General features: G+C 41.3%; 1 protein-coding gene across 7 annotated transcripts in view; it reads left to right on the forward strand.

Annotated features, from left to right (window-relative positions):
- LOC116251057 (probable pre-mRNA-splicing factor ATP-dependent RNA helicase DEAH4) overlaps positions 1 to 16,135 on the forward strand; it is a 54,264-nt gene that overhangs the window by 3,596 nt on the left and 34,533 nt on the right. For 5 of the 7 annotated variants that reach the window (XR_004171571.2, XR_004171570.2, XR_004171573.2 and 2 more), the window contains exons 4-7: positions 10,415 to 10,632; positions 13,787 to 13,839; positions 13,950 to 14,066; positions 15,747 to 15,838. Coding sequence is in view for 1 of the 7 variants with exons in the window: in XM_031625119.2 (XP_031480979.1) it covers positions 10,415 to 10,632; positions 13,787 to 13,839; positions 13,950 to 14,066; positions 15,747 to 15,838 (480 nt within the window). In the remaining 6 variants the exon portion in view is untranslated. Of the gene's footprint in view, positions 1 to 51; positions 283 to 10,414; positions 10,633 to 13,786; positions 13,840 to 13,949; positions 14,067 to 15,746; positions 15,839 to 16,135 lie in introns of those variants that run through there. The other 2 variants (XR_007572780.1, XR_004171574.2) reach the window with 2 other exon arrangements.

A 16,135-nucleotide genomic window follows, 5' to 3' on the forward strand; every position in this document is an offset into this window, starting at 1 on the left:
ATATTTTTCTTAACAAGTTGATAACGGTAACTAACTTAGTGGTTGGATTCATGGATTAGATTGGCCTCTTGTTGATCTTGTGAGAAGTTTGTTTGCCATTTGAGAAAAATCAAGCTGGCAGGCAAACTGAAATACCACTTTTTTAGATCCTCTCATTTGAAGTTTGGGCTTATTCAGTAAGCGTTCACGAGGTTCAAGTATCCTGTAGCATCAGTCAGTTGACAATAAGTTCAGCTCATCTAGGCTCCGTTGCCTCTGTTCAGCTCATCTAGGCTCCTATAGGTGGGTCACCTTCCTCCTTATTTGCACATCCCTCTTAGGTCTGACAACATGTTGACGTTTAAATTTTGGTGGTGCATGCATCTCACAGTCTTTCCCTGCCAAAGGGGAATTCTTCTCTTGCTCCTTATAAATATAAATGAAGAATGTTGATTGGTAGTTTCTGGACAACTAATGTCTCATACAGTTGCTGATATCTGCCTTTAAGAGATACACCTGCATGCCTTTTTACATATCCAAACACATGGGTGCACTTTTCATTGTTTTAACAACTAGAACTAGAAGTCTATTAAGTAATTCTTTGGAACAAATGAGACTGAAAAGGGCACCTCATTGCAGTGCAACTTGAACTTTTGCTTTTTTGATCTCTATAGAATCATGACTTGAGCACTTAACATTAAATGCACATTCAAATGTATCTTATCTGCTAAGTAAGCAACAGAAATCCCATTTACAATTTTCGGTGAAACAAAATGCACAAACAACTAATCCTTTTATATTTCCGGGATGCTCTTACATTTAAATTGTTTGATCTTGTTGAAGTATGTTAGATGGGTCTTGGGACCGGGTCCGGATCCGTATCCGATCCAACTTGTAGCCCTTGTTGGGCATTATTTAAGTTGTGTAACCCTAATCCTTATTGTGTGAATGAAAGACAAAGGAGAGAGAGAGTCTGGCGGCTAGTGGGCACCGGCTCCTCCTCATTCGTGGTTTTTTTCCTCTTGTTGAGGGTTTTTCCACGTTACATCGTGATCGTTGTTTCTCTTCCTCTTCTTGTTCGTGTTTCTACATGGTATCAGAGCCGACGAGTTTGGGAAATTTTTAGGGTTTGTGAAGTTCCAACCCTAATATCTCTCACCGCTACCATCGCCACCACTGCAGTCACCGCCGCCGCTGCCGCTGCCACTACAGCCGCCGCCGCCGCCACTGCCGCTGCCGCCGTTGCTGCAGCAGCCACCGCCGCTGCCGCCACCGTTGCTGCAGCAGCCACCGCCGCTGCCGCCACCGTTGCTGCAGCAGCCACCGCCGCCGGTGTACCCAATACCACTGTCGCTGTTTCCGCCGCCGCCGGTGTCACTCTTTGCGCCATCGCCATCGCAGCCACTCTTGCGGCGTCGCTCTTGCGCCGTCGCCCTTGTGTTGTTGACCGTCGCCGTCACCGTTGTCCCTTGCGCCACTGCCTTTTGCGCCGTAGTCTTGCTTCCCGAAGAAGAAAGAAGATATGCGTGCTTAGGCGCTTCCTAAGCTTGCCTCCCCCTATTCATGTCACTTCCTAGGGGTCTTTTGCAAATCCGGTGAAGTGCATCCGCCTCTTACCTGCAATATATTGCTTGGTTGATCTTTGATTCCATCTTCTTGTTTTTGTTTGGCGCCCACCGTGCAAGAAGAGGTGGCTGGTCCGTGACTTGGTAGAGGACGTAAAGGAGGAGAGGAGTGTAACTTGAGGATTGCCTCAACGTCTGCCGGCGCTCCGACGATCGTTTCCCCCAATCGACATTCTGTTCACTCTTGGGGCTGATTGGGAATCCGGATATTACTGCCCGTTGGTGCTCTCTGTTGTCATCGGTGCCTCTCTTGTTGCCTCCTGTTGGACTATCTGTGATTATGGCAGCTTCTTCATCTATAGACGTTATGGCGGATTGCCGTATGGGAGAGTGGATCATTGATAGTGGCGCTACTCACCACATGACCGGCGATCCTAAGGTCTTTCATGGGTATAAGCTTTCATCAGGAAAGGATCGTGTTTCCCTTGCCGATGGTTCATCTATCTCTGTGGCTGGAAAAGGGAGTCTCCCACTTTTGAACAAGTTCTTAGTCCACAATGCTCTACATGTTCCTCATATTCCCTTGAATCTCTTGTCGGTTAGCAAGATCACGAAGGAGTTAAATTGCGAACTTATATTTTCCGCTGATCGCTGTGTTATGCAGGACTTGGTGACAGGGAAGAGGATTGGGATTGGCCTAGCTTCTGACGGGCTCTATCGTTTACCTATGCGTGCTGCTCAGGCTCTCATGACGGCAGTCAGCCAAGCCACGAAGAATAGAGAGGACTCCCTTCAGTTGCTTCTACGATGGCATGAGCGCCTTGGACACTTGCCTTTTGGCCTTCTTAGACAGTTGTTTCCTGATATATGTTCCAGGTTAGATATGACTATGGTGTCTTGTGATGTCTGTCACCTGGCCAAACATGTTAGGGCTTCGTACCCATTGTCTAGCCATCGGTCTAATGCGGTATTTGCCATGATTCATTCTGATGTGTGGGGGCCTGCAGGGATTCCTTCTTGTCATGGTTTTCAATATTTTATCACCTTTATAGATGATTATTCTCGTAACACTATTGTCTACTTGCTAAAAGACCGTAGTGAAGTTCCTACTGTCATAGAGACTTTCATTGCCTATGTGGAAACTCAATATGGAGCATCTGTTAAGACATTTCGATCTGACAATGCTCGAGAGTATATGTGCCAGTCTGTTGATAGCTTCTTTCGAAAAAAGGGAATTGTTCATGAGACTTCCTGTAGTTATACCCCTCCTCAAAATGGACTTGCTGAACGAAAAAATCGTCAGTTATTGAATATGACTCGGGCTCTTCTTTTTCAACGTCATGTTCCAAAAAAGTATTGGGGGGATGCTGTGTTGACCAGTGCGTATCTTATAAACCGGTTGCCTAGTCGCGTGTTGAATGGGAAGACGCCTCACTCTCTGTTACCGGGGACTCGTGAACCTTTCTCTCTTCCACTCAGAGTTTTTGGTTGTGTTTGCTTTATTCACAACCATAGTCCTCACATTAAAAAGCTTGATCCAAGATCTATTAAGGGCATTTTTTTAGGGTATTCTCCCACTCAAAAAGGGTACAAGTGTCGAGACCCTTCCACTGGTCGGGCCTATGTTACCAAAGATGTGACTTTCCTTGAACATGTTTCCTATTTTGGTGAGAATCCTCTTCAGGGGGAGTACTCTATGTCACGGGAAGAGTATTCTCCGAGTCAGGAAATTCAGTTTACAGATTTTTTGGACTACAGGCGTGACTCCGTTGGTCCATCTAGTGAGGTGCATGAACAAGAGAAAAATGGTCCATCTAGTGAGGTGCATGAACAGGAGAAAAATGGAGAGTGTTCCACTGAGGCAGAAGAGAAGTGCAATCGTTTATTTGGGCAAGTTTACTCTAGGCGAAGAGTTTGTACAGATGAGATGACAGGTGGTGAGAATTCTACTCCCAATCCAATTAGTCCTTCCCTGGATGACCCAAGTCGTGCGCAGAAGCAACCTGTTGAAGAAGAGATTCAGACTGTTGCTGCTAGTGAAGAGCTTCCCATCGCCCTGCGAAAGGGTGTCAGGTCATGTACTCAACATCCTATTGGTAACTTTGTTTCATATTCTAGACTGAGCAAGGACTACAAATGCTTTGTATCTTCTCTTTCTTTGACTATGATTCCCAGGAATGTTGCTGAGGCTCAGAGTGATCCTAAGTGGACCTATGCTATGCAAGAAGAGATGGAAGCCTTGCGAAGAAACATGACATGGGAAGTTGTAAAGATTCCTGAGGCGGCTCACTTGGTTGGATCTAAGTGGGTCTACACCATCAAGTACAAACCAGATGGGAGTGTTGAAAGATACAAAGCTCGTCTTGTGGCCAAGGGGTTTAGTCAGAAATATGGGATTGATTATTTGGAGACCTTTGCTCCTGTTGCGAAGATGAAGACGGTCAGAGTCATTATCTCTTTAGCTGTGATGAAGGAGTGGAAGATGTACCAACTTGATGTCAAGAACGCATTTCTCAATGGAGACCTTGAAGAGGAAGTATATATGTGTATGCCTCCAGGATATGAGGAACCTGGAAAATGTTGCAAGCTAAGGAAGGCTTTATATGGGCTCAAGCAATCTCCTCGAGCATGGTTTGAACGACTCAGACTTGTCATGAGACAATGTGGATACCATCAAGGGAATGGAGATCATACACTTTTTGTGAAGAGAAATAAGCAAAAGGTTACTATTCTGTTGGTATATGTTGATGATATGATTGTCACAGGTGATGATGAAGATGAAATAATGAAGTTAAAGAAACTGTTGGCGATCGAGTTTGATCTTAAGGACCTTGGTAAGTTGAAATACTTCCTTGGCATAGAAATTGCTAGGTCTGGGACTAGCCTTGTGCTAAATCAACGGAAGTACACTCTAGATTTGTTAAAGGAGACTGGGAAACTAGGGTGTAGACCAGCTTCTACTCCTCTAGATGCTGGCCATAAGCTAAGTCTGAGAGACGGGGAGCCACTCTGTGAAGAGGCAAAAAGAAGATATCAATGTCTTGTAGGGAAGTTAATTTACCTTACTCTCACTAGACCTGATATTACCTTTGCTGTGAATGTGATGAGCCAGTTCATGCATGCTCCCACGGATGCCCACTTGAAGGCTGTTGACAGGATCTTGTGCTACTTGAAGAGGAATCCTGGCAAAGGTCTCTTATATGTCAAGCAAGACACTCTTGGGATTGAAGGTTATTCAGATGCAGACCGGGCAGGCTGTATTGACACTAGGAGGTCCACCTCTGGCTATTGTATTTATTTGGGAGGGAATCTCATAGTGTGGAGAAGTAAAAGGCAAGATGTTTGTTCGCGTTCCAGTGCTGAAGCAGAATATAGAGCTGTTGCTATGGGAGTTTCTGAGCTTTTGTGGCTGAAAGTATTGTTGACTGATATTGGTATAAAAGTTGAAGAACCAATGAAGATGTATTGCGATAACAAGTCTGCAATTAACTTGGCCAACAACCCTGTGCTTCATGACAGAACAAAGCATGTTGAGATTGACCGACATTTCATTCGAGAGAGAATTGATGCTAAAGAACTTATACTTCCTTACATGAGATCTGAAGACCAAACGGCTGATGTTCTGACGAAGGCTTTATCTTCGACCTCATTTGAGAGAAATGTATCCAAGTTGGGCATGTTTGATATGTATGCCCAACTTGAGGGGGAGTGTTGAAGTATGTTAGATGGGTCTTGGGACCGGGTCCGGATCCGTATCCGATCCAACTTGTAGCCCTTGTTGGGCATTATTTAAGTTGTGTAACCCTAATCCTTATTGTGTGAATGAAAGACAAAGGAGAGAGAGAGTCTGGCGGCTAGTGGGCACCGGCTCCTCCTCATTCGTGGTTTTTTTCCTCTTGTTGAGGGTTTTTCCACGTTACATCGTGATCGTTGTTTCTCTTCCTCTTCTTGTTCGTGTTTCTACAGATCTGATGACACATGCATTCATACATTTCATGCTTACATGTCTGAGAGTGTGTGTGCATGTTTCTGTACGATCATTGTTCTTGACTGTATGTAAGTGTTGTATATTGTAGGAACAGTAAAACCGAGAAGAACAACAAACGTAACGTGGAAAACCCCTCAACTAGAGGGTGAAAACCATGGGTGAGGAGGACTGGTGCCCACTAGCAACCAAATACTCTCTCTCTTAAAATTTCATTCATCAATGAAAAGAGGGATTACAAAGGGTATAAATAGAACCCAACAACATAACAAAGCGGATCGGGTCCAAACCCAGACCCTAAACAACCAAACCCGTCAACATTCCCCCTCAAGTTGGGCATATAGATCAAACATGCCCAACTTGGATACATTTCTCTCAAATGAAGTCGAAGACAAGGCTTTGGTTAGAACATCAGCTGTTTGATCTTCAGATTTCATGTAAGGAAGAACAAGTTCTTTAGCATCAATTCTCTCTCGAATGAAATGACGGTCAATCTCAACATGCTTTGTTCTGTCATGTAACACAAGGTTATTGGCCAAATTGATTGCTGACTTGTTATCGCAATACATCTTCATTGGTCCTTCAATCTTTACACCAATATCGGTCAACAATATTTTCAACCACAGTAGCTCAGAAACACCCATAGAAATTGCTCTGTATTCTGCTTCAGCACTGGAACGAGAGCAGACGTCTTGTCTCTTACTCTTCCATGCTACGAGATTCTCTCCTAAATAGATACAGTAGCTCGAAGTGGACCTCCTAGTGTCAATACAACCTGCTCAGTCTTGCTTAACATATAGGAGACCCTTGCCAGGATTCCTCTTCAAATAGCACAAGATCCTGTCGACAACCTTCCAGTGTGCGTCTGTAGGAGCATGCATGAATTGACTCATCACATTCACAACGAAGGTAATATCGGGTCTAGTGAGAGTAAGATAAATCAACTTCTCAACTAGACGTTGATATCTTCCCTTGGCCTCTTCACAGAGAGACTCCCCATCTCTAAGACTCAGCTTGTGCCCAACATCAAGAGGAGTAGAAGCAGGTCTACACCCCAGTTTTCCGGTTTCCTTTAACAAATCTAGAATGTATTTTCATTGATTTAGCACAAGACTAGTACCAGACCTAGAAATTTCTATGCCAAGGAAGTATTTTAGCTTACCAAGGTCCTTGACATCGAACTCGATCGCCAATAGTTTTTTTAACTTAGTGATTTCATTTTCATCATCACCTGTGACAATCATATCATCTACATATACCAACAAAAGAGTAACTTTTTGCTCATTCCTCTTCACAAAGAGTGTATGATCTCCATTTCCTTGACAATATTCATATTGTCTCATTACAAGTCTAAGTCGTTCAAACCAAGCTCGAGGGGATTGCTTAAGCCCATACAAAGCTTTCCTTAGCTTGCAACATTTTCCAGGTTCCTCATATCTTGGAGGCATACACATATACACCTCCTCTTCAAGGTCTCTATTGAGAAAAACATTATTGACATCAAGTTGGTACATTTTCCACTCTTTTATCACTTGCTAAGGAGATAATGATTCTGACTGTCTTTATTTTCGTAACTGGAGCAAAGGTCTTCAAGTAGTCAATTCCATATTTCTGACTGAACCCCTTGGCAACAAGACGAGTTTTATATCTGTCTACACTCCCATCTGGCTTATATTTAATGGTGTAAACCCACTTTGATCTCACCAGATGAGCCGCTTCAGGAATCTTTACCACCTCCTATGTCATGTTTTTGTTCAAGGCTTCCATTTCTTCTTGCATAGCAAAAGTTCACTTGGGATCACTCCGAGCCTCAGCAACAGTCTTGGGAATCACAACCAAAGAAAGAGATGAAACAAAACAATTATATTCCTTGCTCGGTCTAGAATATGACATGAAGTTACCAATAGGGTGTTGAGTACATGACCTGACACCTTTCTGAGAGCAATGGATAATTCTTCACTTTCAGCCTCTGCCTGAGTACCTTCAACTGACATCTTTTGAGCGCGACTTGGGTCATCCAGGGAAGGAGTGGGATTAGGATTGGGAATAAGATCTTTGTCACTAGAGGGCATCACTTCGTCAACTCCACTAGTGGGTCCTGCGGCAGGCAACCTTCGCCTAGAGTAAACCTGCCCAAACAAACGGTCTTGTTCCTCCTCATTCACAGTCGAACAGTCATCAACTTTATTGTGCTCTAGAGGGTTTGTAACCTGAGTCTCTTCCTTCTTGTAATCAAAAAAATCTGTAAACTGAATTTCTTGATTGGGAGAATACTCTTTTCTCATTGTAGACCTCTCCCCCTGAAGAGAATTCTCACCAAAATAGGAAGCATGTTCCAGGAAGGTGACATCTTTAGTAAGATAGGCACGACCAGTAGTAGGGTCTCGACACTTGTATCCTTTTTGAGTGGGAGAATAACCTAGAAATATGCCCTTAATCGACCTTGGATCAAGCTTTTTAATATTAGGACTGTGATTGTGAATAAAACAGACGCAACCAAAAACTCTAGGTGGAAGAGAGAAAGGTTCACGACTCCTCGGTAACATAGAATGAGGCATCTGCCCATTCAACACACGACTAGGCATACGGTTGATTAGATACGCACTGGTCAATACAACATCCCCCCAATACTTTTTTGGAACATGACGTTGAAAGAGAAGAGCCCGAGTCACATTCAGTAACTGGCGATTCTTTCGTTCCTCAACTCTATTTTGAGGAGTATAACTACATGAAGTCTCATGAACAATTCCTTTTTTTCGAAAGAGGCTATCAACAGACTGACACGTATATTCACGAGCATTGTCAGACCGAAAGGTCTTAACAGATTCTCCATATTGAGTTTCCACATAAGCAATGAAAGTCTCTATGACATTAGGTACTTCATTACGGTCTTTCAGCAAGTAAACAAAAGTGTTAAGAGAACAATAATCTATAAAGGTGATAAAATACTGAAAGCCATGACAAGAAGGAATTCCCGAAGGCCCGCACACATCAGAATGAATCAAGGCAAACACCTCATTAGAATGATGGATAGAAATAGGGTACGAAGCTCTAACATGTTTAGCTAGGTGACAGACATCACAAGACACCATAGTCATATCTAACCTGGAACATAAATCAGGAAACAACTGTCTAAGAATTCCAAAAGGAAGGTGTCCAAGGCACTCATGCCAACGCATAATCAATTGAAGGGAGTCCTCTCTATTTTTCTTTGTTTTGCTGGCGGCCATCATGAGAGCTGTAGCGGCATGCATAGGTAACTGATATAGCCCCTCAAAAACCAAACCAATCTCAATCCGCTTCCCTGTCACCAAGTCCTGCAGAACACAATGATCAGCAAAAAAAATAAGTTCGCAATTCAACTCTTTCGTAATCTTGCTGACTAACAAGAGGTTCAAGGGAAGATGAGGAACATGTAGAGCATTGTGAACTAATAACTTGTTCAAAAGTGAGAAACTCCCTTTTCCAGCCACAGAAATAGAGGAACCATCGGCAAGAGACACACGTTCCTTTCCTGACGAAAGCTTATACCCATGAAAGACCTTAGGATCGCCAGTCATGTGGTGGGTAGCACCACTGTCAACAATCCACTCTCGCACATTAGAATCCGCCATCACAGAAGGTTCACCAACGTAGCAAAAAAGGAGGCAGCAAAACAGGCGCAACAGTAGCTGAAAAGAGGTAGCGACAATACTGCGCAATGGAGCAAACGCCTTCCAAACTGCAGCAGCACAGGCCAGGCAGAGAGGCCTATCACACTGCAGCAGACTCAGGCGACACCACTGGACCAGGCGACGCAGAAGACCTTGCTCCACAGTAGAGAGCAGCAACAACAGTGAGCAGCGACGACAACAAGCCTGGGGTCTGGCAGAGACGAAGGAACAACAGTAGAAGATGCAGCGGAGTCGGACGACCCTCAAGCGACAGGGGATTTCACTGAAACAAGGATAGGGAGGCGACACCACAGTTGAACCGTGAGACAACAGAGAGAAGTAGAGAGACATAGCAGAGCAAGCACCGCTGAAGACTGGACAGTGTTCTCAGGCGTTGGCAATACAAGTGGTGGACGGTGATTGGAAGCCGAGCAGCAGGAGGAAGCACTACAGAGCAGGGAGTACAGCGGAGCAGAGGGAAGCGACAGAGTAATGGGACACTTGTTCGAATGAAGGAATGGAGCTCAGGCGATGGCAGAAGAGGGAGGCGACCAGCTGACACTGGTAGGCGGTGGTCTGAAGCAGGGCGACTCTGGGTGATGCTCGCTCGAGGGAAGACAATAGTGGACTCCGTCGGCAGATGGATGGCTTCGTCTGGGAGAGCGTCGGGTGACAGTGGGCGATGCTCGCTCGAGAGAAGATCACAACAACGACAGAAGGAGCGTCAGGCGAGGGTGACGTCGGCCGATGCAGGCAGTGGGTGGCCGCCGGAACTTCACGGCGGCAGCAGAAAGCAGACAACAAGGGATCCTTCACCCAAACACGGTCCAAGGATTTTCGGTCCAAACTGAACAGTAAATTCAGAACCAGTCGGCTCTGATACCATGTAGGAATAGTAAAACCGAGAAGAACAATGGACATAACGTGGAAATCCCCTCAACTAGAGGGTAAAAACCACGGGTGAGGAGGCTTGGTGCCCACTAGCAGCCAGACATTCTCTCTCTTAGAATTTCATTCGTCAATGAAAGAGGGATTACAAAGGGTATAAATAGAACCCATCTACATAACAAAGCGGATCGGGTCCAAACCCAGACCCGAAACAACCAAACCTGTCAACATATATCTATATTGCTATCTTGTATATGTGTGTATGAGCTGTGTGTGTTGTTGTGGCTTCCTTCATGCTTGCTTTTCTCTAACACTAAAGTGGTCCATTGTACTTTTATTTGTAGTGACATATTATTGGGCCTGATGAAGCGCTTGATTAAGGTTCGTCCCTCAAATTTGAAAGTTCTTATAACCTCTGCAACTCTGGATGGTGCCAAGGTATCAAAGTTTTTCTCAGGTTGTCCTGTGTTGACTATTCCTGGAAAGCTGTTTCCCGTGGAAATACTTTACAGCAAAGGGACCCCTGCCAGCTATCTTGAAGCTTCTATACACACAGCACTTGGTAAGGAAGATATCTTCTGTTATTCATCTAGTGAGTGGAAAGGAATGTCTTTTGTTTTTCCTCTAGCGAGCGTTGCATTTCAACTTTCTGCTGCAGCATACTGGTGTCATTTGCTAACAACGATTTGCTTCTTTATGACATTCATTTCTCTTGGTGGCTTCCCTTTGAGAGTCATCAAGAGTTTGCCCTTTATGACACAGCTTCTCCACTTGTATTATTTATATGAGAGCACACAAAATGTTTTGTGCATAGTTATTATTTTCTTAATGGTGTTGCTGGAAGCAGTGATATATATGTGATGTAGGGTATCATAAGATGCATCATCTTATGTATCATAACTATGGAAACCAATACTTATACCTCTGAAACTGTATCAACTATCAAGTGTAACTTATTAATACACACCTGTTTCTTATATTAATATAATATGGGGTGTGTTTACATTACACCTTTGAATTACAAAAGCGCGAAGTTTTCCTTTTTGGAACTTAAAATTGCATAATTTCATCAAGAATACATATTAAGTTTGTCATGAAGAATATTCTTATGCATTTAACAAAAAAAGGACTGATTTCATGCAGCAAAATTAGAGCTTTCTGGTTTTTTGTATAACAGCCCATCTTTATTCTCCAAAAATTTAAAATTTCAAGTTTCGTGACTATTAAGTTATTTCAACTTTCAAGATTCTCCAAATAATAAGCCACACCTAATAACACTTTATTTGATGCCCATTTAGTTTGGAGGAATAATGGTCAAATTTAAGGTTTAGTGATTTCTAATGACAATGTGCAAGTTCTAGGTAGCATATGCTCATTAATTTTTGTTATTTTTATATCAATTCATGCTTTTCACGAAGAGAATATATATCACGAAGAGAATATATATTTATATATATATATATATATTAATTATTACTGTTTGTGTGTTTGATGTTTTTTTATTTTTTATGATCTTTTCTTATTTAAAAAATTAATTTGTGATATGGTACATTACATATCTAACTGTGGTTTGCATTCTACAACATTGGCTGTACACAATGCAAGCTAAGCAGCCTCATCCATTCAGGATAACTGAGAATCTCTACTCCGGCCTTCACAAAAACACAAGCTTAAAGGATGAAGAGATGCATTAGACTCCCTATGGAAAACCAGTAGGGGTTAAGTCATCTATGGCAGAGACAGTTCTACAAGTCAAGGCAGGGAACAATAACCATGTTGGCAGCAAGCTCAGAAGGTATGGTAGAGGCTAGACGAACAACAGTAGTGCTTCCAACATGTCATGAGGAAAAGGGTTGGCAGGAAAAGCGTGGTGATAAGGCTGGCCAAGAAAGTAAAAATGAAAGGTAGAAAACAGGGTAACTGTGGAACAGAAAAAGGAAAAGAAAGAGGAACTAGGGGAGGATAGGTTAAGGCAGTCAGAAAAAGGAAGAATGTCAAGAGAATCTCAGCCATGACCCCAAGGAGTTTCCCTTAGAAGGCTGGTTGGGTACTACATAGGAAATGAGAATCTCAGAAGTGTGTGTTCATACTTCTTAGGAAACTTATTTTGTTTGATACGTAGCATTCATAGCATATGGAACAGAAGACCAACTAAAATAGCAAATAAACACCTATAAAGTAGGTTGTAGAAAAGTAAGTGGCAGTTAGGTTCTTGAGCTGCCAGTTTTGCTTTTGTAACTGTCTGTTTAAACCTGATCAAATAGTAATTTGGGCTATACGACTCCTTCATATTTCTGGGCGTTTGAATTCAAAAGTGTTGTATAGAGACCCATTTCAGTAAAAAATATCTGGGATAATTTAAAAATGTCTTGATTCTTTCGGCAATAAGGAGAGTATTAGCGGAAAGTTATCGTTGTATTTTTATAATATTGCCAACAAGGTAAACCTTGCATTATGTTATTTCTAAAAATTAATTTCTTTACAGTAGAAGAAGAAACGAAGAAAAAACAAGGAAAAAGTGGTAGAAACGAAGAAAGAAAATAGAGAAAGAAACAATATAATGAAAAAGGAAAGGACGATGAAAGGAAGAAAGAAAGGAAGGAAGGAAGGAAGGAAGAATGGATGGACAATGAAAGGAAGAAAGGGGAAACAAAAGGATGAAAGGAGGAAAGGGAACAAGGAAGAAAGAGTCAAGGGAAGAAAAGAAAAAGAAAGGGAACATTATTTTCATGTATGTATATGCATTATGCATAACATCTGTACATACATTATGTATGTATTATTTCTATTATCTGTATTATATTTTATTCTTTTTTCTTGGATTTGTAAATTGTAAATAGCGTTTTGCTTAGAGGCAGGTAGTTTATTATTATGCAATATTGCAATTACCACCCTTCCAACTGTTAGGAGGTCCAAAAGGCTAAGATGGTCTTCTCTTCCATTGACACAGAAAACTCGTTCTATTCGAAAAAGTGCGTATAAAACGTAGAAAACAAGTCAGCCGTATAAAACGTGACAAAAATGCGTTTTTAGAAAAAATGCCAAAAAATAAAAAACGCAAAAAAAATGCATATAATATGTGTATAATACGCGTTTCCCCGTATTTTTCATATTTTTATTAATTTTTATTTTTTTATAATTTTCAGGATTTATTAAATGTTTTAAATTTTTTAAAAATTTGTCGAAATTTTTCCGAGATATACAACTTTGCTGTACTATACTCGAGAAATTCCTCGCCGTATAATACCCATACACGTTTCTTGTGATAATGTTCTCTTCTCTATCATACTTGGACCTGAACCCTCTTGAGAGCAGTGATAAAACCTGCTAGTCATCCTTCTAATGGTTGTAGATTGTGCACCTATAACTTTGGTTTGCACGGGGAGAAATGTCCATGGGAATCAATCTTGACTGCTAAGGTAGCAGCTAAGCAACCCCTTTGGGTGTTCAAACTCATAAAATTTATCAAGAAGCCAGAAAGTAACTTTTTCTTGACAAAATATCTGGAGGAGGCATATCTGGCATTTCCAAACGAACATTTTTGTTTGTGTATATGTTTATGCTTTTCGTTTTAGTGTTCTGGCTCATTAAAAGTCTCAGAATTTACTCTGAACGATTGGTTATTGTATCCTCTTCCTTTGGGATGCCTGTCTTTTAATGTGCTATTAGAATTTTAAGCATGTCTGGCTTTCATCTTAGTTTTCTGTCTTTCACAGATATACATATTCGGGAGCCACCAGGAGACGTTCTATTATTTATGACAGGCCAGGTGAGACATTTGTTGTAGAAAGTGAGGTTATGGTTTCAAAGTTGATTAATATCTCAGTTCTTGTTTTCACACTTTCACTATTTTATGCTAATATTTTGTCCAATTCCAAGGATGATATAGACAAAGCTGTTAAGAAACTGGAGGAAAGAGTTACAACTATGGAGGAGGGTTCATGTATGGATGCCATTATTCTTCCGCTTCATGGTTCTTTGCCTCCAGAAATGCAGGCAAGTCCGGAACATTTTCTGTGTTCCTTCTGTTATCCTATTTTGGTCTGACTAGTTGCTAGCAATCCACTAGCTTCCAGCCTCCAAATCGCCAGGGCCCGTGGATGACTAGTTGTTGTTGATATTACTGTTTTGTAACTTTCTGTACGTATATTCAACTATACATGTATTATGTATATATTATATGCATCTTATTACTTTTGGCGCTTTAAATATGTCCTTATACTTCCTCATTCATGTCATTTTAGTCAACTGACTTGGACCGGCTGGTCTTGACTGGGCTTCTTAGGGCCTTGAGTCTTGACTGGCTGATGTTTGACTTGGATTTCAATCACTTAGCCGTTCCCTCATCTCCACATTTGTGTAGAAAATGCAGCATGTAATTGCTATCACAATTGTTTGAAATTTTGAACATGTAAATTCAACTTACACCAAAGCGAGCATATCTGTTTACGTGTACAATCTTCAAACTTAAGTGGAATACCAGAACATCTTCTTGGCAGGGTTCCAATCAAGAAAGAATGTGACTGGCACACTTTGAGGTTTAGGAGGCAAATATTTTGCGCCAGTGCTTTATTTGGCTTAAAACTACTTTGATTTTAACATAGTTATTAACTTACTATAATTTATGTGCACATTGGTAAAAGCTTTAGTTTGCTTGCTTCATATGAACAAGTTAAGCTTGAGCCAGGTCCTATGATTGGTTCCTGAATGATCTGATCCATTGTGCTTGTTTAAGTATCATATAGCTATATTTCAAAAGTGTGGCAGAAGAGGCAGGCCTTAATGTTAGGTCCTCGAAAGTAGTTTTTTCTTAGTTCAGGGGTAGGTTGTCGATCCTTTAGTGCTACCTCTTTACTGTTCGAACATATGCATAGTTCTATTTCAAGTTATTTGTATGTTCTTTTACTAAATAGTTAGCAGTTATCTAGGTCATTATAATAAGTAGTAGCCTGTGCTAGACTCACAGACATATTCACTAATAATGTACTTGACTCCATATGTTGAAACTTCAAGTTCCCTTATACCCATTTTGGCCTGATGAACCTATTGATTTAAAACTGAAATTAAGGCAAGATAATGACATGGTAATGAAGATTTAGTTCTCAACTAACAAGTGCAAAATAACAATCACGATGTAACAAATATATATAGCTTCCATGTGGAAAAGGAAAAAACACGGAAGATAGTGGAAGTGTTTGATTTTGGCCTGCCCATTAGGATGGATGATTTTTTTGTGTGTGCACATGTGATTGCATGCATGTGGGAATGTGTTCCTTAGGTCATTTCTTGCCCGATATTAGGTTCTTGAACAAATATGGTTGTTTGATTGATCTAATTTTTAAACCATCAGATATGTCTTTATTGCATATTTGCTCAACCCCAAGCATGGGTTTTGACTGGTTCTGTAAAAGCTAAAATCAAACATTTCATTGTTCAATTTTAGTACAATCAAGAACAATACAAAACTATATGTTTTTCATAGGGGCTTTAAATGAGGCCTGAAAGATGGTTCCTGGGGATCTCGCCCTCTCTCTTTCTCTCTCAGGAAAAGATGCTTTAGATTGACAGTACTGTTGTGGTTATGCTCGTTTCTTTGTTTGTAAAAATGCAATGCTCTTATTCTTTAGTTAATTTTATTTTTTATTTCTTCAAGTATTGTTTGTTTGGAGTTTACAGGTAAGAGTTTTCCTCCCAGCACCCCCAAATTGTAGACGGATTATTGTGGCTACAAATATTGCTGAGACGTCATTGACTGTTGATGGTGTAGTGTAAGAACCACTGATTCTTCTTCTTTCATATTTAATGTCTGCAGTTTATTAGAGGATGATGGTTTCCCAGTTGTTAAAATGGTCACATGTCTTATCACATTTTGGCATTAATTCTCATGAATGAGATTAGGAATGTGAATGCTCCCTCACTCGGAATACTGGAGGGCGTTTATTGTTGATTGTTTGTATTAGGTCTGGTTGTTTGCTCCATGTAAAGATTAGACTTTGTGAAGATTAACTGTAACCAAAGAAGTAAAGAATAGAGGAGAAGAAGAGAAAAGGTGAGAGAAGGGAACG

The sequence above is a fragment of the Nymphaea colorata genome, chromosome 3, assembly GCF_008831285.2.
Source record: "Nymphaea colorata isolate Beijing-Zhang1983 chromosome 3, ASM883128v2, whole genome shotgun sequence".
Taxonomy (NCBI): domain Eukaryota; kingdom Viridiplantae; phylum Streptophyta; class Magnoliopsida; order Nymphaeales; family Nymphaeaceae; genus Nymphaea; species Nymphaea colorata.